The sequence below is a fragment of the Poecile atricapillus genome, chromosome 2 (genome assembly GCF_030490865.1).
Source record: "Poecile atricapillus isolate bPoeAtr1 chromosome 2, bPoeAtr1.hap1, whole genome shotgun sequence".
Lineage (NCBI taxonomy): Eukaryota > Metazoa > Chordata > Aves > Passeriformes > Paridae > Poecile > Poecile atricapillus.
This window is the reverse complement of record NC_081250.1, coordinates 53,985,129-54,007,925: the sequence shown is the minus strand read 5'-3', so window position 1 is coordinate 54,007,925 and position 22,797 is coordinate 53,985,129. Positions and strand designations below refer to the sequence as shown.

At 35.7% G+C, this 22,797-nt stretch overlaps 1 protein-coding gene across 5 annotated transcripts in view; it reads left to right on the top strand.

Moving 5' to 3' along the window:
- Nucleotides 1-22,797, top strand: part of SUGCT (succinyl-CoA:glutarate-CoA transferase) — a 320,759-nt gene that overhangs the window by 46,691 nt on the left and 251,271 nt on the right. For all 5 annotated transcript variants that reach the window (XM_058832253.1, XM_058832254.1, XM_058832252.1 and 2 more), the window contains exon 10: nucleotides 16,200-16,295. In XM_058832253.1, the coding sequence (XP_058688236.1) occupies nucleotides 16,200-16,295 (96 nt within the window). The remainder of the gene's footprint in view (nucleotides 1-16,199; nucleotides 16,296-22,797) is intronic.

Sequence of the window (22,797 nt, the reverse complement as noted above, 5' to 3'; positions counted from 1 at the left end):
TTTGTCTGAATAACTACTGAAATCAGAAAAGAGGGTAAATGCTTGCTTAAATCAGTAAAGAACTTTTCATTTGTTTTGGAACAAATATTTGTAAGAATTTAACTTAATTATACTTAAATGTATTTGCAAATGTTGTACCTGTATTGGAAAAGAAAAAAATGTTTATTAAATATTTTGTATATATGCGGATGTAGGGGGGCTTTATGTTTAAGGTATTGTAGTGTCATATATTATGGCAGCTGCTCCTTGATGTTTAATTTCTAATTTAAAAAAAATACTTCTGATAATTCTTATTAATTTTCAGAGTAATTCTGGGAGGGGTGGGTGTGTTTAATTCCTTGTTCTACTGTTTTGTTTTTTGTTTGTTTTTTTTTTTAAATGAAGTCTTGATTATTATTCAGTATTTTATCAAATGCTGAAAGCAAGAAGAGTTGAAGTTAGGTGTTTCTGTAGCTCTCTTATTTCAGCTTATTTTTTTACCTCATTTGTCTTCATACCCTTTTTTCTTGATTAGGGTAGATTTGTCTATACACAGATGTGTTCTTATTGGAAAATTTCCATCTGCACTTCCACATCATTATCATTTAAGCCAGTCACTAGCATACACAAGGAAGAGATTGAAGACCTGGATAGATGTTAGTGACCAATGAATGTCACAATGAACATGTGACATGGTGTTTGTCTTCTACATGATTCGTTGAAGCAGTGCTAAATGGTCAAGGAAAAGCTTAGTAGTTTTTCAGGTGTTTTTTTAAACATTAGCCCCTTCCCTGCTCATTATCAAATTATATTTATCTAAAAGTTATTAAGAAGTAATTCCATAAATGCACACTCTTGTTGAAAAATAAATGTTTTTTATTGTTTACTTCAGTGCTGGGTAAATGAAATTCAAATAATTTGTTATATTGGAAGAGTATGGATAAAAGGTGTTATTCAGAAAACAGCTCTTTTGTTTTAGATTACCCTGTTGCTTCAGTCCAAATTAATTTTAGGGTGCTAGCACAAGACTGTAATGACAACATCTTTTAAATTGGAAGAATTATTTATGGATGAGGTTCTAAAGTAATAAAAATAATAACGTGTGATTAATCCCATTAAAAAGATGTGTTAAAATGAATGAAGAAAAACATAAGTAGCAGCTGAGTCGCTCTCAGAACATCTAGTTTCTTGGTTCGTTTTCTTTCCTCTTGTAAGAGTGGTGGTTACTTATAAGTATATAAGGATGAGTGTGTCTACCAAGAAAGGGTAGTACAAATCTGAAAATTAATGTAAATAAATAAACTATTCTTGCAATACTTCTGATAGTAATGAGTTTTTTTAAAGGAAATTAGACAATTATTGTGATATGATCAGGATCTTTAAAGAGACATGTTTCTAAAGAAATTTTGATGTACCCAACTAGGTATCTAAAGCTATCTTTTTCTCATATGATTTATGTTTAAAAAGAAGGAGTTTCTGATATTTCTTATGGATGCTGCCAAAAAAATAAGGAACCTAAAGTTTTAGACTTTCCGTTTATTAGGTACTTGTTGGTGTTGATTAATAGAAGAATCTAGAGATGAAACAGACACATTGTGTTAACTTATCCTTCAGCATGAGTTTTGCTAAAGTGTAGTAATTTTTAATGAGAAAAAAAGGAATCTTCTATGTGTACTGAACCATCCTATTTTTAGTGTTGTGACAGCAGGGTCTTACATGAAACTTTGTGGTTTTGCCAGCATGATATAGCAGTGTGCTTGGATCTTTTCTTCATCCCTTTGTCTGAACCTAAAATTGTGAACCTGGCCATATATCTTCATGTTCAGTGTTGATGACTTTGACTGTCAGAAAGGAATAAAAACCTCAGGAGTTAGGTCACTCAGGTAATTAGAAAATCTTGAAAAAAACTGGTTGGTTTATTTTATAGCAGAAACCTTAGCATCTAAATGTCCATCTCTGTCTGTGCTATCATTTTTCTGTATGCCTTGTAGAAATGCAAGAGGATTTATATATATACATATTTATTTATTTATTTGTTGTTGTTTTTTGTTTGTTGTTGTTTTTTCTTTGTTGTTGTTTTTTGTGGAGGGGAGAGCTGGAGAATGCTTTTGACACAAATTTCCTGCACAGACATGCAAAAACAAAGTATTGAACTGAATTCAACTGCCAGCAAAACTGATCTAAAACTTTTTAAAGAACTAGTTATTAACTAACTGTTAAGTTAGTTTTATATTTGTGATCTGTGTAGAATCAAATTGTGAGATCCCATTCTCTGAAGAATCATTATTTTTAGGATCTCTTAAAATACGCATCTTTCTTTCAAATCCTATATTTTAAATATTTCCTTAAATATGTAGGGATTTCTTTCCCCACAACAAAATAGGATTCTAGGATTGAGATACGCTAACTCTTAGGATGTGGTTTTGCAGTGAGCAGAAACTTTCTATATCTCTCATCTATAAACTTTTAACCCATGTCGTATGATTCCTTTGAAATTTTTGACTTTTAGATGATTCACAGTTGTAAGCTCCAGACCTTTCAGCATCTAAATAGTGTCCTTTAGATGATACTGATAAATAAGAAGGAAGTGGGGTTTGGATTTGGTTCCAATTATGCAATTGTGCCTTTTCTTCTGTTGTGGCTTAAAAAAATCTCTTGGAAGTTTTAATATCCTTCCTGTATTTAATTACGACCAGGCTCCAACAAATACTGTAATAAGTTGGTTTCATTTGGATTAAAAATCTGCAAGAATTATTTTACATTTGACATTTCTGCAATTTTTGAAGTATATTTTTTCCCAGATTTCACAGACAGGATAATGTGGTTAATATTTTTTGTATAATATGATTGTTCATCAGACACTTCTCTGCTTCTAATTACTGTGTTTTAGTCTGTATTTGCTGTAGCAAACACTCAATCTTCATAAAATATTGAAATGACTCTAGAAAAACCTAGAAAATTGGTATACATTATTTTCTTTATTTCATTTTTGGGCTTAATTAAACAGTTAGTTTACTGAGGGAATAGTGAGGGTTAGAAGCTATTAGTTTTTTGTTTCTTCATCACATTTTCCCAAGATGATTCTGTTTAAGGCTTACCTATTCAAGGTGCTTTCAGTGCTATCTATGCAGGGCTTTCATTGCATGTCTTCTTAGCAGTTATTAAGTATAGGTGAAACTGGTAACAGCTGCATACTTCCTGTAGGACATACATGGCATCATAGAATCCCTGAGCAGTAAGTTGTATGGAAATATCAATCTTGGAACTTGAATGCTGCTCAGATGTCTTGTCTCTATCTTGTTGCTTCTCCGCTTGCTGAGAGTCATCAGTTGACTGAATACCAAAAGAAAAGAACCTTTTTTAGAGGTTATTGCTTCTGGTGATTTTGGAGGCCAGCTATGAGGACTGTTACACAGTTGTCTTCTTTTTGGGTATGGTTTGAATAAGTGGTTTTTTTACAAGCTTATAAAGCATCATCTTTGCAAAACACAGTATTCTTAATCTGCAGCATGGTAGAAAATTGAGCATGTGCTGTATGGACATGTCATCTTTTTCACTATATACCTCTCATATGGAAAAATAACAAAATCTGAATTAATGTGAACATTTCTTTAAACATATACTGCACTTTAAACACTTCTTGGCCTGTATTCTTGACAATTTCCATTGAGGACAGATGTATAACTAAGAACAGAACTTTTCCCTCTGGGTTTTAAGCAGCCAGAATTTGATTGAATAGACCAGAGGACCATACACACATGACAGTAACTCAATTTAATATTGGCCTCTGTGGAATGTGTGTTATGATTTCTAATGATTAGTTATGCAGTCATTGGTAGAACATCCTCCAACTGGATCTTGGTTTTATTTAGACTTTTTTTTACTCTGTAAACAGAGTACATATTCAAATTGCTAGGGAATTTCTTCTTTAAATGCTACCTAACTGTAAATCATGTGTCTTTTTGTTCTTGTGCTAAAGAAACCAAGCCTGAATGAGTTGCAGCTTTATTTTCCCGTGTTGATCTGCCTCTGTCATTAATTAGAGAAAGACTAGAAAGAAGATAGAAAAAATATGCTCCTTTACTACTAAAAAAATTAAAATGGCTGCCTGGAGTGGGTAGGGGAGAGAGTTTGAAGACAAAGGAAGACATTTCTTTTAATGAGTTTTTAATTTAGATGACCTTTAAATAAGGGTGTAATCTTAGAAATGGAATCAAGATGTTTATTACCAGCAGATCAGATTTCAGAATCATGCTGAGTATTAGGAGCAGCATAACCTGGGTAAATGAAAAGAAAGAGGAAAGATTTAAGAAACTAGGAGCAGAATAAATACATTTAATGTACCCCAAAAGCTTACGTACCCCTCTAAACTCAGAAGTTTTCAGAAGTCATTCTATAAGTTCATCAAATTAGGACAGAGCCTTTCAACACATTGTGCTTCATTTATTTGTGTAGATAACAAGTAAAAAGTTTGTAACTTGATGGAAGAGGTTTTAGTTTTATGTTATGGAAAATATAAAGTTAGCAAGACAACTGATTTTTATGTGCTGTTGAACTTCTGGAAATCTAATAAACCTTTACAGGTGTGTCATTTTTGGGTATGACAATAGAACTCTAGCTAAGGGTTTAAGATTGCTTAGTTTGATTACTTCAGATAACTGATTAAAATTTCTCTGTAGATTATAATTTATTTAAAAAAAAAAAAAGGTGAAGTAAAGGATTATGCTGAAACACATTTAAAATTACTTCCTTAGGTCTGATGAGGTCCTGCTGCCAGAATTTTACTTTGTATTCAGCACAGTATTGTTTCTGTATTCAGTATTGGTTTTGGCTAATCAGTCAGACTGCAAACTCTTTAGAAAAGTGACATCCAAATGTCACTTAAGCATCCAAATGACAATTAGGCCAAAAGTCATAATTTATTACTTATTTTGTTATAGTGAAAGCTATAAAAAATGTGTTCAGACTCTAGTTTCAAACTTCTAAAACAGGTATCCATTAAACTGTCTAAAAGTCATCAAATCATCAAGATTGAAGAAACCCTTAAGATCATGAAGTCCAGTTGTCAACCCAGAACTATCACTATAACTCCTAAACTACTAAATCACATCATCCGAATCCAGCCACCTCTTACACATCTCCAGGGATGGTGACTCCACCCTGGGCATCCTATTCCAATGCCTGACAATCCTAACACTGAATTTTTTTCCCCTGGTATCTGAATCTCCTTTGTCTCATCTTAAGGCCATGTCCTCTCACTGAAGCCACAGTAGAAGAGACTGGTCCCCACCTCACTATAACCTCCTTTCAGGTACTTCTAGAGAGCAGTGAGGTCCCTCCTGAGCCTCCTCTTCTCAAGAATAAACAACCCCACCTCCCATACCCATGCCTTATAAGACACATTTTCCAGACCTTTCCCAAGCCTTGTTGCCCTTCTTTGGCCATGCTCCAGCACCTCAGTGTCCTTTCTAAAGTGAGAGGCCCAGAACTGAACACAGTACTCGAGGTGTGGCCTCACCAGTGCTAAGAGCAGGAGGTGCAGGATCACTGCCCTGGTCCTGCTGGCCACACTGTTCTGCATAGAGGCCAGGATGCCATTGCCCTTCTTGGCCACCTGGGCACACTGCTGGCTCATACTGAGCACCCCCCAATCCTTTTCTGCTGACCAGCTCTTCAACCACCCTTCCCCAAGCTTGTCAGGCTTCATGGGGCTGCTGGGACTTGAGTGCAGGACCCAACACTTCCCCATCATGTCCTCATGATGTTGTCCTCAGCCCACTGACCAAGTCTGTCCAGGTTTCCCTGCAGAGCCTTCCTAGTCTTGAGCAGATCAATGCTCAAACCCAACTTAGCGTTTTCTGCAAATTTACTGAGGGTGCCCTGAATCCCCAGGTCTGGATCATCAAAAAAGATGTTAAACAGGGACCAGCCCCAAAACTGAGCCCTGGGGAACACTGCTAGTGACCCACCACCAGGTGGGTTTAGTTCCATTCACCACCACTCTCCGGGCCTGGCCATCCAGCCAGGGTTTTATTTACCAAGGTGTTCACCCATCTAGGAGGATGATGTGGGAGACTCTGTCAAATGCTTTACTGAAGTCTAGATAGAGTACATCCACAGCCTTTCCCTCATTTACTAAGTGGGTCACTTGGTCACAGAAGAAGGTCAGGCTGACCAAGCAGGACTGATGATGTCCTTTCCTAAATACGTGTTGGCTGGGCTTGATCCTCAATTGTCCTGCATGTGATGTGTAATGGCACTCTGGATGATCTCTGATCTCTTCCATAACCTTGGTCAGAACTGAGGTCAGGCTGACAGACCTGTAGTTCCCTGAATTATCCTTCAGAAAATTATTGTAAATTGGCTTTACATTTGCTAATTTCCAGTCAGCTGGAACTTCTTCAGTAAACAAGGACTGTGGTAGAGGATTGAGAGTGGTTTAACAAGTTCCTTCCCTTCCATCATTACTCTGGGGTGGATCAACGTGACTATCAATGTGGGTGCCTAATCAGAGTCCAGTTATTTTTAAAAATGCCTTGCCTTGCTTTGAATGATTTTGGTAGTACTAGATTTCTCTAATAAATATACTTGAAGTTACTTTTATTCTAGTGTCCTCTGTGATAAAACATTTTGGGTTAGATACTACTTAAATATTTTTGTAGATTGATTAAAAAAGAACTTCCTTCTTCAGGGTATCATTTACAGTGTTGCCACTACTTTAAAAGCATTGTGTAGAAGTGCCACATTTTGACTCCAGACTCATTGGTAGTATTCAAGTCAAATAGAACTTTGGACCACATTTCTCTGACTTGCATGCTGTGTATCAGTTTAGTAGATGAGCTACATCTGCAATGTGAGCAGCATTAAAATACTCAAAAGAGCATTGTGGGCATTTCTTAATGCTGCAGAGGCACAGAAATTAATCTTGTAAAACATCCTATTTCAAACATTTCATTCAATTGCATCTATTTGTTGCTTGTAGCATCCCTGTACTGAATTAGCACCTAAGTACTTAATGGGCAGTGAATGGAGATTTTCAGTGTTAGAACTAAAGCCATTGTTGCTCTGCTGAGGTAATACTGTAATGAATGAGAGATTTCGCCGTGATAATAGGGAGACAACATTTGCACATTTCTCACACAACCAAGCAGGCATGACTTGTTTCTGTTTGCACTGCTGCAGCACAAGCTGTTGAAATTACTATTATATTTTAGTCTTCTATTTGTTCACTACAGATAAAATGACAATGTCAGTAGACAAACCTAAGATTCTTTTTTTCCATGCAAATATTAATGCTGATAAATGTGGAGACAAAAAAGATGAGTGCTGTAAATGGTTAGATGTATGCATATTTTCATTGTAAATGGCACTGTTCCTATCATAAGATCAAAAGTGAAAAGTGCCTTAATAAACCTTGTTTTGGATGTTGACAGCTTTCCATAGATAAACATCCTTATTACGGATTAAATAAAAAAATTGTATCCTTCACAAAGTGTATATAGCATCCAATTTGGAGTCTCTGGGTACTACACTATTACTAACAAGAATAAAAATTGTTATAGTTATTCTGATGCCTGTCTTCACCAGTAATTAAATTTTATATGAACAAAATCTTTTTGTCTTTATCATATTTTTATGCTTTCATGTTTTCATTCTCAGCTGTCAAATATAGCTACTATTTTTAGAATAGAAAAGAATCATTTAGGTTGGAAAATAACTTTAAGATCATCAAGTCCACCCTAAAGCATGCCCCTAAGTGCCACAACTTTTAAATACCCCCAGATACGGTGACTCCACCACTTCCCTGGGAAGCTTGTTTCAATGGCTGTGAAAATGAATGGCTCTTCAGTGAAAAAATGTTTCCCCTTATCTAATCTAAACCTCCTGTGTTTAGAGGCCTTTTCCTCTTGTCCTATCACTGTCCCATCACTGGCCCCAACACTTCACTGCAGCCTCCTTTCAAGAAGTTGTAGGGAGGAAAAAGGGTCATCTCAGCCTCCTTTTCTCCAGTCTGAACAATTCAATCTCCCACAGCTGCTGCTTATAAGACATGTGCTCCATATCCTTCACCTGCTACATTCCCCTTCTCCAGACATGCTTCAGCACCTCTGGTATCTTTCTGGTAGTGAGGGGCTCAAAACTGAGCACTGGATTCTGATTGCAGAGCACTTCCCTGGTCCTGTTGGCCACACTATTCTTGATCCAGGCCAGGGTGCCATTGGCCTGCTTGGCCACCTGGGCACATACTGGTTCATGTTCAGCTGCTGTCAACCTGCACCCCCAGGTCTTTTTCTGCTGGGCAGCTTTCCAGCCAGTCTGCCTGCAGCCTCTAGTGCTGCCTGGGGTTGTTGTGACCCAAGTGCAGGATCCAGCACTTCTCGTTGAACCTCATGCTAATGTCTTTGTTCCATTGATCCAGCCTGTCCTGTTCCCTCTGAAGAGCCTTCCTACCCTCCAGCAGATCATCACAGCTGCCCAGCTTGATGTTGTCTGCAAGCTGACAGAGGGTGCATCCGGTGCCCTTGTCCAGTGTATTGTTGAAGATGGTAAAGAGAACTGGCCCAAACACTGAGCCCTGGGGGACCGTTGACCAGCCAGATGTAGCACCCTTCATCACCACTCTCCAGGCCCAGCTATCCAGCCAGGTTTTTTTTTATCCAGCGAAGACTGCACCCATCCAAGCCATGAGAAGAAGGCTGTGAGAAAATGTCAAAGGCTTTACAGGTAGACAACAGCCACAACTCTTCCCTCATCCACTGGGTTTCCTTGCCATAGAAGATCAGGCTGGTCAAGTAGGACCTGTCTTTCATAAACCTATACTGGCTGGGCCTGATCCCCTGGCTGTCAGGCATGTGAGGCATGATGATCCTATGCCTGAACTTTTAGGTGTTCCTTATATGTAGAATATGCAGCCTACTTAGATTCCTTTGTCTTACAGGACTTCTTCCCAAGAGGCTCTCTCAACCAATCTTCTAAACAGGCCAAAGTCTTCCCTCTGGAATTCCAGTGTAATGGTTCTCCTGCCCGCCCTCTCCTTCCTTCTGCAAGAATTAAAAATTCCATCATTTCATGCCTCCTATGGTCAAGACAGCCTTCCACCCACACCCAGAATTCCCTCTCTGTTCACAAACAACAGGTCCAGAGGGCCCTTTCCCTAGCTGGCTCTCACCGTGTGCATCAGGGAGTCGTCTTCAACACAGTCCAAAGAACTCCTAGGCTATTACTATGCTACCCTAGACTCTTCCTGTATTGTATTTTCCACATCTAGTATCTGGAAGTCCCTCATTAGAACAAGGGATAGCAATTGTGAGACTTCTCCCAGCTACTCACAGAATATTCCATCTGCCCTTTTTCCTGGTTGGGTGGTCTATAAGAGTGCCACCAGGATGTCTGCCCTGTTGGCCTTGTTGATTCTTACCCATGAATATTCAACCCTATCATCACCATCATTCAGCCCTTGAAAATCAAGACACAAAATGTGTTATAGTGTTAGTGAAACTGGTATACAATGTAGCAGAATAAACTTTTTGTAAGTTGAATTTTGCCTGGGCTTAGCAAAGCTGTTTATTAAATGCATTTAATATTTTAATGCATATATCGTCTTTATATATCTCTATAGTCTATATAGAGAATAAAGTCTTAGGAAGATAACTGTAGAAGTTTATGGCTAAAGGTGTCTGATATATCTGTTATCAACACCTGATTTCATTTGTTAGAATGCTGCCAAAGTTTTAACTGTTTTGGCTGGATTTTCCATGTAATGAAAAAGAAAAGGGATTCGTTTTCAAAGTTACTTTAAAAATGATTCATCTGTTTCCAGGATCATGTTATGGGAAAATCCATTGATAGGCTTTTTTTAGTTTTTTTTTCTTTCTTTTTTCTTTCTTTTTTCTTTTTTTCATTTTTTTTCTTTATGAGAAACCTAGTGCCTTCTGTTTTTGGATTTTGCACAGAGTATACAGGCTAACTTTGGAGTTCTCGGTATTTTTAGCTCTACTACTCTCCTTAATAGATTTTTTTTTTTTTAACTAACAGGTTCCTTAGAGATGTTCCTTTGCAATTATGAAGCTGAAACAAGATTTTTTCAGTGATTGAAGTAGATCTATCTTTACACTTTCAGAAAAATAAAAAGGCTAGTATTTTATTGTAATCAAGAAAATGAAATTTATTCTTCCTTTTTGAATGTGTCTTTCTTCAACAAGAGCTCATTTAATTTTTTTTTTTGTTTCCTTTTTCTCTTTAATGCCAAGAATGTTAATAGCTTCAATGGTCAGGATTTTTATTTTTGATCATCCACCTAAAATTCCTCTGAGTGTGTAGAAGTTTATTTTTTGTTTGTTTGTTTGTTTGCCCATTTAATTGGAGACTGAGGAGAGCTAGGAGTCCATTTAACATGTACTTACTCTTGAAACTCTGTGCTGAATAGTACATACTTTTGAAATTACAAGTCCTACATCTGTTAGTTGCATCAATCTTTGCTATTGTTAATGCTAAATGAATCTTAATCAGGAGCTGATCTCCATGCTGTGGGAAGCACAGAAACATTCATTCTGGTCTTTTATGAGCTCTAAATAGCTCATTAAAAATAATTTGTAGATCAGTTCTTTTTTGTTGTTTCATTTCACTGAATGTAGCAGTTCTCTGTGATGTAAATGCATTATGTTTTTGAAGATGTCTCAGTTTCTCTATTTATGTAGTCTAAACTTTTTTAATAAAGCAAAAAGATGTTATCAGACATAATTTTCAGTCAAAAAAAGTATTTGCACAACTGTGTACCTTAAAGTCTGTTTTGCTTTTTTTATCTTTCTTAACCTCTGAGAATTCATATTCTAGATAAGGTATTCAAATACATTACCTATTATTTTCTTATTGCATGGTTTGGGGGTTTTTTATTGTTCCTGGTTCAATTAACACCTCCTAGCACGTCTTTTGTGCTATCACTGTGATTTGCTGTGTGCCATTGGTCAGGTGGCTAACTTGAATCAGTAAATCCCCCGTGCTGCATGTGATTGCTGTCACAGATTTGGATACCTGCCTAAGTGTCTGGTTGGAAGGTACAAGAACAGGACACTGTAGGAGACCTGTTTTAAAATTATAGTTATATGTCATTAAAGATTTGATTTTATCTTAACAAGATTGTAGTTGTGGCTAGGATTATGCCATTTGCGGATACTTCAGTGCCAGGAGTTTTCCTTTGTGAAGGCTGAACTCATGATAATTTCCTGGAGTTTTGCAATAAGAGAAATCGGTGTCACTGAGTAGAAAACACTTTTTACTCAGAGCACAGTGTTCTAACATGACCACAGACATTCTTCTAAAATTCGCTTTAATAGTATTAAGCCTTGGCCTGCATGATAGTAGTTTTACTTTTTCCAGTTAACTTTTGCAGGCCAGACCTGCTGCCTTGATGCAGGAACAACACAGATGAAGCAGTATAATCTTGCTCCTTTGTGGGCAGTGGCTTTGCTGTGTATTTGTAAGTGGGAATTCTGCCCTGCCTATAGGTGTATGCCACTCTGCACTGATTTTTACCTCCTGCGGATATCTCAATTTCAGACTTGATGGGTGGCCCTTACAAGCCCAAACGTAAGGTGATGTTTGTTGATAGCACTTGGAATGCTGTGGTTTACTGCTGGACCCCTGTATGATGGGCTGCCTTGAACTGTGGCAGTTCTCTTGCCTCTGCACAAGGCTGTGGTTTCTGCTGCCCAGTTCATTCTTGCAGGAGTTTGAAACACAATTCTCCGTCTAAAAACTGATATGACACCACCGTTCTTTGTGGTATAGTGCCACATCCTGAAACAGTTGGGTCAATGCTTAGAAATTGCATAATTAGCTGGAAGAGTGGGGATTTCCTGGTAGTTATAGAGGTTTTGGTTTTTGATGTGGGTTTTTGGATAATGCAAAAATGACTCAAAGAGCTGAGAGTCACTTGATGCACATGTACATGGAAGCAACTTCCATAAGGATGGTAGGGACTAATTGCAAAAGCAAAATTAGTCAAACTTAAACATTATCAGTGTCAAAATACTTAGGGAAAATATAAACCAGTAAAATCAGTCATTAGGTAAATACTAGCATAGGATCAGTGTGCACCAAATATGGATTGTGGTCTTATGTTCACATTTTTGTCATGTAAAGATTTTTTTAATATGTCACCAGAAGCATGGAAAAGGTGTAAAAGGAAGATTATTGACCTTCACACAACAGAAGGCAATGCAATTTTCTAGAATGATTTTTTTCCTTCAAAGCTGTAAATTAATAATTTTGTTGCTACTTCTGTAGAATAGCATAAAATAAGTCACCTATGCCAGTGTAAAATGTTTGAGTCTCAAAATTCATAAGTCTACATGCTTGCTTTAAGAAAAAGCAAGCAAAGAATGAGAAAGAAATAAATTAACTTGGCTTACAGTCAAAGCATTGTTAAGATACGTGGCAGGACAGCAGACATAAAATTGGAGGGAGAAGAAAGTAAAGAATATAATTAAAATGTTTTTCTCTTTCCAGTTACCTGTCTTCTTTTGTTATTCATATACACTTGAAATTGCATGTAAATGATTGATTGACTCAGCGGACTCATTGTAATAAATTATGTTTGATGTGCTATCTTGAAAAAAAATCTTTTGAAATTCTGTCTCTTTTCTTTGTCTGCTGACCTTCTGGCTTTTAATATCTTGTTTCCCATCTGTCTGATTCCATCATAATCTGAGCATAAGTTTTCAGACGTTAATGCAGCTCTCTTTTTGTTCTGATTTAAGTAAGTCTGTAACACAAATATGGGATTTGGCCATCAACAGTAATATTAGAAAGGAATGTTGAAATATGTGTTCCCTTTACTGATGTGAAATAAAGAAATGCTTATCTGTAGATATTTGATAATGCATAGTTACAGTGCATAGATGTGTCCTTACAGGCAAATGAATACAGAGATCTCTGTATCATTGTAATACATCTGCTTTAATGTTGTAAGTTCAAAGGTTACTTTTAAGGATTATTTCTTAATTAAAGGAGAAAAGAAATGGGTCTATAAGGTTTCAGGAGTGCAGTTTTAAGTATAGATTTTAAAAATACTTAGCTGAATATGTCATACAGATGTACCCAAACTCCAGTTTGAGAGATTGATTGTATTATAGATGTTTTTACCGCAAGAAGTGTCTCTAGCAGTGAGGTCCTGAGTTTTGAATTACAGGGGAATTTGGAAAAGTAGACTTATAATGTTACAAACATTTTTTTCTAAAGGATATAATGTCTATAAAAGTGTTCATTTGGGATAACTTTTTTTATCCTTATAGTTCAGCAGCTTGCTTAACAGCTGTAAGATGTAGGTAGATCAATTCTTCGTGTTATTAATGACATAAATTATATATGCTGAAAAGTTTTTTTTTTCAGTGCCTTTTTAGTGGGACTAAACCTTTGGAGAGACCAAAGAGAGTGAACTGAGCCAGGAAGAGAGAAAAAGGGAAAGACATGGTAGTCTTGGGCAAGTTTCATGGGACCATAGAAATAGAATCATCTTCTCAGTTTGCTGAACTCATCAGAAAGTTATTATGAATGTGGCAAAAGGCCACAGTGTTCACTCAATGGTGTATTTTTACATAAAACACAAAACACCAATATATTTACTCTATTGTGGTCTAATAGGTGATGATGCTACAGGTGCTGCTAATAATTCATTTTGTCTGGGTAATTTGACTATGAATAAGGTACCCAAATCAGAGACGGAAGTGAGAGGAAGCCAAAAGCTTTTTTTCCTTCATTATTTATTGGAAAAGCAATAATAAGCTTCTTCACACTAAGTAGCAAGTGGAATTGAGACCTTGATATAGTCTGAGCAGCTGTTAGTTCCAGCATGGCCATCTTTGCTAAGCTCTGACTTCCCTGGCATTTTTGGTCTCTTGTTATTGAAACAAGTGTGAAGCAGATACTTTAGTGGTGAAATGTCAATATCTAGTGAGCATTATGTTTTAATCCCATTTTTCTTAGTGTACTGTGAACAAGTGCTTTGGAGAAATCTAGATGTGTGGTCTTTTTTCCATTACTGAAAATATTACATTCATCTCATCAAGGAAGCTGAAGGCATTTGCAACACTGTGTTAAGAAGATATATTTTTAGGGATAAAATATTTTTTTTGTGAGGAATTTTGTTTCTGAAACTCCAATCCCTAATTCTATAGCATAGAATGTAGAAACAAATGGATAGCATGAGATCTTGGCTCAATTACATTCAATATCAATATTTTGGGATTTCTGTTTCACTAGGTTTTAATTCACTATGTCTTTCCCAGAGTTAAGTTTGTTAAGAGTTAAGTTAAATTAGCATTTCCTGTATGGAAAATGTGGAAAGTTAAATGCATACTCTTGGTCTTTAGAAGTAAAAAACAGTTGTAATGGATGCATCTTACCTGTCAGTGAAATTTGTGTGTAATGTGTCAGCTGTGTAGTATTGCATACAAATACAGAAGAATATATAATGAATAATATTTCATCATCACTGCAGAGCCATTTGCTGTGGCAGACAAATTATCACTATGGAGTGTGACCCCAAACTGAAAACTTACAAAAGTGATAGGTCAAGGCTATGTGTTACTGAATGGCACATTCTTGTAACTCATGAACTCTCTCTATAATCATGGTGTGTTTCATTCTATATTACTGAGGAAATCTGCAAATTAGAAAAAAAAAAAAAAATTTCTAGATACTTCCAGTTCATTTCCTTAACTGCTGAGATTTTCCTAGGGATCAAAGGACAGACATGGTTCAATATTTTATCCAAATGAAGTGACACTGGGGTATAAAAAGCTGGACCTGTAATCCAGCTACAAAATGTTTTCCAACAGTACTCAGGAATGGGGACTTGTATTTCTAGTTAGTATATACAAATACAACTTTTGTCAGTAGTTGGACTCTTATTTGCTGGATACTTTCTTAGGTTTTCTGCTGTACTAAATCACTGCATCAATGATTTACAGTTAAATATTTTCTTTAAATGTGACAGTGACATATTCACATTGTCTTTTCAGAATATATGGAGAAAGAAGAAGAAAATTAAATGGCTTTCATTTCCTGGGAATTCTTATATAATTCACATATTGGAATATGAATGGTGGACTCTGAATTAATTGCTAGTTTTGTTGTAGACTAGACTGACTAGTAGGCAAAAAATAGTATAAATACTTAGATCATCAAAGCAAAGTTCTTCCATCTAATGGGAGAAATATGGAGAAAGTAATATTTTTGGAAAATTTTTTTCATGTGGCCTACTGTTTAGGCAAGCACTTGCACTTACTGGTGCAGCTAGTTAACAGAATAAAGCAAATGCATTGTGTCTGAAGAATTAGGGATAACCTTCCATGGTAACTGTAATGATTTGTTGTTGTTTTACATGGCTTCAGATATCATCACACACTGTGTTCCATCAAAGAATTAAGAATAAAGAATCTGCTATGGGTTATAGCAGAGCCATTGATTTTCATGCATTACTGCATCACAAACGTTCATTTCTTTTCCCTAAGATGTAATCATACTTACAAAATATATATTAAAACTCTCACATCCTGGTTCCTAAGTTAGCGTGCTGTATTTTCCCAAAAGTTAATACTTTTCCAGTTCTGTCTGACTAATAACTTGCTAAATCTCTCTTTATCTTCTAATGACAGATGATTTATCAAGGCTCAGGACTTAATTAATATTACAGAACATGTGGGGAGCTGAAGAATTCAGAAATATTTTCCATAGCTTGGACATGTAAAATGAGAAGCATAGGAGAAAACTAAAAGATAATCTTGTAACTGAGGGAAAAATCTTTGTGATTTAAGCATGGGATTGAGGCTCAGGAAATGGTGAGTTCTATCCCACAAAGCCATCATGCTTCCCACTAGACTTTGGACAAGACACTGCTGCAGCTGACCATTCTCAAAATATTTAGTGTAACACTCTTTTATGTCTCAGGTTAGTTAAATGCTACGTATGTCCAACATTGCTGATATTACAGGGAACGTATTAGTTTTTGAGTTTGTTGAGTTGTACTTAAGCACTTCTGTGATATAGCTGTAGCTTGAGTTTTTCTCATAGTAAAAAAGTGTACAAAATAATATCTAAAGGATGCTTTTGTGATAGAAATATGTTAACTTATGTATCTAAAGCACATAGAAGGAAATCTCAGAGAAGCTCTCTATGAAGTTTCAGCTTTCCTGAGTACTATACTTTTTTTCCATTTTCAGGTCGCATGTCTCACTCATGTAGCAGCTAATTACCTTAATTGCAAAATTGAAGCGAAACGCTGGGGTACTGCTCATGGGAGTATTGTTCCATATCAGGTAAGCAGAAAACATTAGGTTTTTTTCCCTTGGAATTAATTATTTTGTGTATTATGAGATTGAGAATTGACTTTTCCCATGACCTGTAGTCTGTAATGTGTCTGTGTTGAGGTATGCCAAGGTTCTGTTGTTCATTGTCATCTCTGCATTTTTGCATATTTCTTCATCAGCAGTAGATTAGTAACAGAACACTGAAATAGATCAAAGGTGTTTGCTGAAACTGGATGACTTTAAAGCTAGAATGATGACTTGACTGGTTTTCACCTAACAGAGAAACCTTTTTTTTAGGGTTACCTGACTTCCATTCCATACCAGTTATAAATGGAGATCTTTCAATCTTTTCCCTCTGAATTTTGGTGGTTTTATCTTGTGAGACTACAAGAGCAGTCTAAATGGCCAAGATAATCTGGCAGTGCTACATCTTTGTAATTTTCTATTGATTTTGCTACAAATCACTGCCTCAGTGAGATAACAGGTTGACAAAAGGAATTAACCAGAACTCAGATTTCCTCAGCAGAATTCATACTCTGCTACATCTAATGAAGGGTTGACATTCCTTAAAATAACATGACCTTCATCATATAAACAAACAGAGGAAAAAAAAAAATCTCACTGCAAGTTTTATCTTACTTTTGACCAGTATGGTAAACTCTTCTAGTAAACAAAAATTTTGTTCTTTTCTAGCTGTTTATTTTGTGTTCTTAGATGGAGGTTATGCATTTATGGAGACTTAAGCATGTATTTAAGTTTAAAAAATGGATTTTTTTTTTTCATAATTTTTGGCATTTCTTATCAAGTAGTCATGTTTGCATCTAGCTAGGCAGAGCCTGTATTTCTTAATTTATTTCCAGAGTCCTTTAAGCCCTTGAGAGGGGCAGTTTCCAGCATTTGCCTGGGAGAACTGCACCCAAGCACTGCTGAGTTTCTTTACCCTCTCCTTTATTTTTAGAGAAAGTGAGGGAAATTTAGTGTATAGTCTTCCCAGTGGTGAAGGTCATGGTGATCATAATTGAAAGATTATCTGCTAGTGACTATAAAATCCAAAGCAAAAACTTTCCAGTATTATGCAGAACTCTCTCACTAGCTAGTCACAGCCAGACCTCCTCAGGTCTAAAACCAAAATGAGCTGGGTTTGTAATGACAAAGTCTACTTCATCTAGTAGACTTTTCCCAATACTTGTACTGCATAATCCACGGTCTTGTTATGAATTAGCTACAGCAAATGGCAGATTATCTCGGACCAGTGGGGAGGTGTTGTGGCTCCTTCTGCAAGAATGAGTTTAGTCCTGCAGTATTCTTGTCTCCAGTGCTACTGGTGTAGCAGTATGGGTGTGTTTTCTAGAACCAGCTCTCATGACCCAGTGTAACCAAACATTACACAATTTTTTGTATTTACACTCTGCTGTGTTGCTGTGATGCGACCTTTTGGTGCAAGCCTTTTGAACTTTAGTATGTTGAAAGTATAAAACAGATCTGAAGTATCTGAAGTTTGTATAAGCAAACTCAAAAAACCTGACTAAACAAAGCATTTTATCTTCACCATACGGCATTTGGCTGAGTAACTGAAACTTGTGCTCTTTTATGTCCTTTTGGCCTTTGTTTTTCCACAGTCGAAATGAAAAGCATGCATTGAGTATCCTTTTTTTCTTTTTTCATAGACAGCTCTCTAGGTTTAGGAGATTGTTTTAGCTGTTTTTTGATTTAATCTTGATTAGCCATTATGAAAAGAATTTTTTTTTTTGAAAAATATCTCCAAATAAAACTATGGTTCCTGTGTTTCTGTGTGCTGTTTCTGTAGTAGGTATTAGAAATATTACCTAAATATTATAAACGATTTTAATCTGAATTTTCTTGTTCATAAACCAATAATTAGGGTGGATTTTTTATGGGTGGAGTTGTGTGTGTATGTGTTTATGGCTTAACATTGCATCAGCTAGCATGGTTGCAATTCTGATTGTAACCATAAGAATATTTTGGGTTTTAGAGGGTTTTTTTTTCCCTTTACTGACCCAAGCTATACTTAGATTGCAAAGCTCTTCATAAACTTGACTTAACCCTCACTGTTGCTATTGTACTAGTTTTATAGTTTCTCAAACAGCTCATTTGCAATATAGTAATTTGTAATACAGAACAGATCTCTGAAACCTGACTTTCATTCCTCATTCTACTTCTTGAATATGCTATCTTTTGCTTACTCAGCTAATGACTGCCACTAATTTTTATATTTTATTTTTGTTTCACGATATGCAAGTGAACTACAATTTGCTCAATTAATGAAAAACACATTTCTGAAAATTGAATTTCTATATATTTCAGAAGAATTAGGTGGTAGCAAACTGTTGGTTGTTTTTACAGGTCCTTTATTTTGTTTTCTTTTGCTGTATTTTGAGTTTTTATGCAAGTAATAAATTATGAAGTGGTACAGAATATGCAGTCCTGTAAAAAGTGTCAAGTTATGTTAAATCATGGAGGATTGGGCAAATATGAGATCCTCTTATAGATATTAAAAAGGGAAAATCAAGATAATTTACATCATCTTTCAGTGTGAGAGATGTCTGATCAGAGTCACACTAGAGTACTGACCAAAATAATAAAAAGTCCTGTTAAGAGCATCCTAAAAATGTACGTAAATTTTTTTTTTTTTTTGCTTACAATTATTACAATAAGTATTCTATATTGAATGCTATGGTAGCTTTTATTTTACTGAGCTTCACTTGAATAAATTTGTTCAAAATATCTTTGCAAATGTCTCTATTTTTTTTCTATTTACAAGGTCAAATTTGCCTTTGACTGTATCTCTGTTATTTCACTGTTATTTCTGAATTTCCCTATTGCTTCTTGTCTGAAACACTAGCATCATAATTTATCCCTGAATGTGTTCTCTAGATCAACCTTTATTGTTTTTCTTTGTATTTGATAAAATAAAAATTAAGCATTAATGGGAAGATGAGTTTTCTCCGTCCTGAAACTATTCACATCTTTGAAAATCTACTTCTGGTCTGGTCTGAGATGTTAAGTTTGGTGTGCAAGGGCTTTCATATTCTTAAGGTTTTTCTCATTTGCTGACAATGTGCTGACTTTGTGACATGATCATCTGAAATGTCTAAGTTTTCAGTTCTGTGTATTCATTTCCAGAAGCCAAAGGAAAGGATTTGAACATCTTTTGGGGATTTAATGTCTCCCAGGGTTCCTGTAAAACTAACTGTAAAGGTTTACCAAAGATTTTCAATGGAGGTGAAATTTGCAATGTGCCACAAAGATGAATTACTCTAGATTCTTATCAGCCAAAATCAGAAATAGTTTTTTGAGTTCTGAAACCTTCATGAGAAATTCCCTACTTTGAGCATATCTGCTGTTTAATCAGAGCAATGTAGCTTGAATAGGTCACTCCTGTGATACTTAATGTAATCGGATTCCAGTTTGCTTGGTTTCAAGTGTTAAAACACAAACCTTGACTTCTGGGCTGTATCTTAAATACAATTAGTACAATTTTTTAAAAACAGTTTCTATAATGAGACACCTTGTTTAGCAACAGCTGTTCCATGATTATCTAGAGGAAATCAGGGCTTAAAAACATCCGGTTTACATAATTTTGCTGAAAAATAAAGTTCTTACTTTCTTTCACTTGGGGTGATAAGGTCTTCCCTTGTTCTAGTGGTTTTCAGTAATGTAGTTCTCTTGCCTTTACCATGCATGAGATCTGGATATTCAGGTTTTCATCTTTCAGTTAGCCCTCTTGGAATTTATTCTCCTGGAAATGTCTATCTAACTGGCATGCTTACAAGATGTTTAATGTGGCAGCTTGTCACTCTCCTGTCAGACATCCTGGGCAACTGGGCAGTACTTTCAGAGACAAACTTTCAGCAAAAGGTACAGGGCTGTTTCCTCTCAGGCCATAATGATGAAGTCTAAAAACCTGAGAATCCAATTCTTGCAGATATCGAATGGATACCATGTTATTTTTCTTCTTGGTTTGGTCCTAAGACTCACAGGGTTTTCTCAAGTATAGTTCACATTTTCAGAATGTGCAAAGGGCACAGCCATTCTAAATTGAAGTTAAAAACATGAGACATTATTTTAAAAAAAAATGAGAAATTATTTTTAGCAATTACCTTTTCTGTTGACTAACCTATGCATTGTAATAACTCATCAGACCCAACATTAATGATTTTTTGTATTAGGGCATTACTTAGATTCTTTAAGTACCAACTTCTGCTTTTGATAGGCATAAAATTTCCTTCATGTGAAGAAATTATCTGGGCGTCAAAGTCAGTTGAAATGTGTTATGAAAATCAAAGTATAAGTTCACAAGGAAGTGAAAGGTATGAAATGTTAGGAAGATGAGTACAGTCTTAGATAAAGTATCTCTGCATTATTTTTAATCATCTGTATCTCATACTTTTTGGTTATAGAATTTCATACTGTCCAGGAGTCTTACAAAGAAAATCCCACACATGTCACTTGTGTCTCATCACAGGAACAGAGAAATTCAGTTATTGACCTGATTCATCTGGCAGAGATGCTTTTCACACAAAGGCACAGTGTGCACCAATTTTTCTAACTCAGCTCTAGAGAACTTCAGTCTCCTTTTTTTTTTTTTTTTTTCTTTCACTGAAGAGGACAGCAGAATTATGTCAATCATTTAGAAATTTCTAACTGCTTATTCCATGCTAGAATGGTGATATGTACTCATTTTCTTGTCTGTCTTTATGTGGTTTTGTTGGATACTTTTCAGTTAATGAATCTTGGAATCAAAAGCAACAAAAGAGAGAACTTTAATTATTTGCAAAGTTTTGTTTTGTTCATGAGACTCTCCTTAAATAAATTCAAAATGGAAGAAAATCTTTCTTCTCTGTATCAGCCCAGTCTAGGAAAAGATGGAACTTATGCACAGGAAATATATTAAAATATAGATTTTTTGAGGGGAAAGGGGAAGTTTTAAATTCAGGCAATGCAAGGTTACCTTTCTTAATCTGTGAATATTATCTACATAATACTCCTCTGGACTATTTAGACTGCCATGGTAGCCCACTTTTCTATATTTTTCTTCTAAGCAATGAAGCGTATATACCACTGAACATGAAAATTAAATGTATTCATGGATCAACTGAATAGAAACTTTGTGTTCTCAAGCAGCAAAGCATGTTCTATCACTCTACATGGATAATATTTCCAAAGAACTGTTTGGCCATCCTCACAATAAATGTCTTTACTCATATGAAGGATACTCAATACTTTAGTGGCCTTGATCTAATTACCTATTGGTTTGTTTTTCAGTTATCTGCTTCCTTTATGTCTTTATCTTACAAGGCACAAGAAAGAGTGAAACCAGAAAAGCTTGTGTCATAATGGATTCCGTGAAACAAGAAAACAGGAATATAATTTTCAGGACATTTCCTCTTTCTTTTTTTCTTGAACAAGTTTCTATTTGTAGATTTCCTTTCTAGATTTTTTTCAGAAGTTTCTTACTATGGTATGATGAGATTAACCACTGACTGCACAAATGTTTTGGTCTTATTGTGATTATAGAGGACTAGAGTTGGCACTCTGTTTGGTAAGAAGTGCTGGAGTACGTATTTTTTCCTTGCCATTTCAGTAATTGAAAAAGTATAGTAATCATCTGTGGCAATCTCTGTAGAAAGCTGCTCATTTATGAGTAATTAATTCTAGTTATTCAAACCCGACAACATAATACTGATAATTTTGTGGGGATTGTCCTTCTGTGGGTTGTCAAGCCTCTCTCCTGGCAGAGCAGCTGTCTGGAAACCAGTTCAGTAGATTTGCCTTGGGCAGTTTTTGATATGCTCTCAGTGTATGATATGAGATGTAGTTATAAATTCATTCATATATATCATCTCTTGTCAGAGACTGCACTTTAAAGAAGCTGACCTTGTAAGCACACAGACAGCTTCTACCTGTACACAGGGAATTTTCAGATTGAAATATAAAATGCATTTTTAATTGAAAATCTGACACTGTGTTTTTTGGTTTTTTTAAAGGAAATCCTCCTGTACTTTTTCATTTTAAGCAATGCTTGCGAGATATTTTTAAATGTCTCTTATACTTTGAATTTTCAAAATTGGTATGAATAATCACAGTTATTGTTAAGGAGAGGTAGTTGACAAGTGAGACTGTCTTATTTTTGATCTCCTGGGAAATATCACAGACTATTCTTGTATATGTTCTTGTATATGTGTTTTTAGACATATTTATTCACACTCATTTAAGCTGAATGCACATTAAGATTATTCATCTGTCACTTGCCTGTGGATAATGAGGAAAACTCTGTTTAAACTAGGATAGGAATACAGGTGTACTCATGTTCTGTGTAAATTGGTGGACATTTGTCTTTTATGTATACTGTTAATTGTTTTCTCCACATTTCTCCACATTTTTGCCATTGCTGGTGCGAGGGATCTTGTTGGTATTTTTTACAGCAAACATAGTACAAGGCTACTGAATAGTACAGATTTGTATATTCATGTCAAATTTAGTTCTTAGG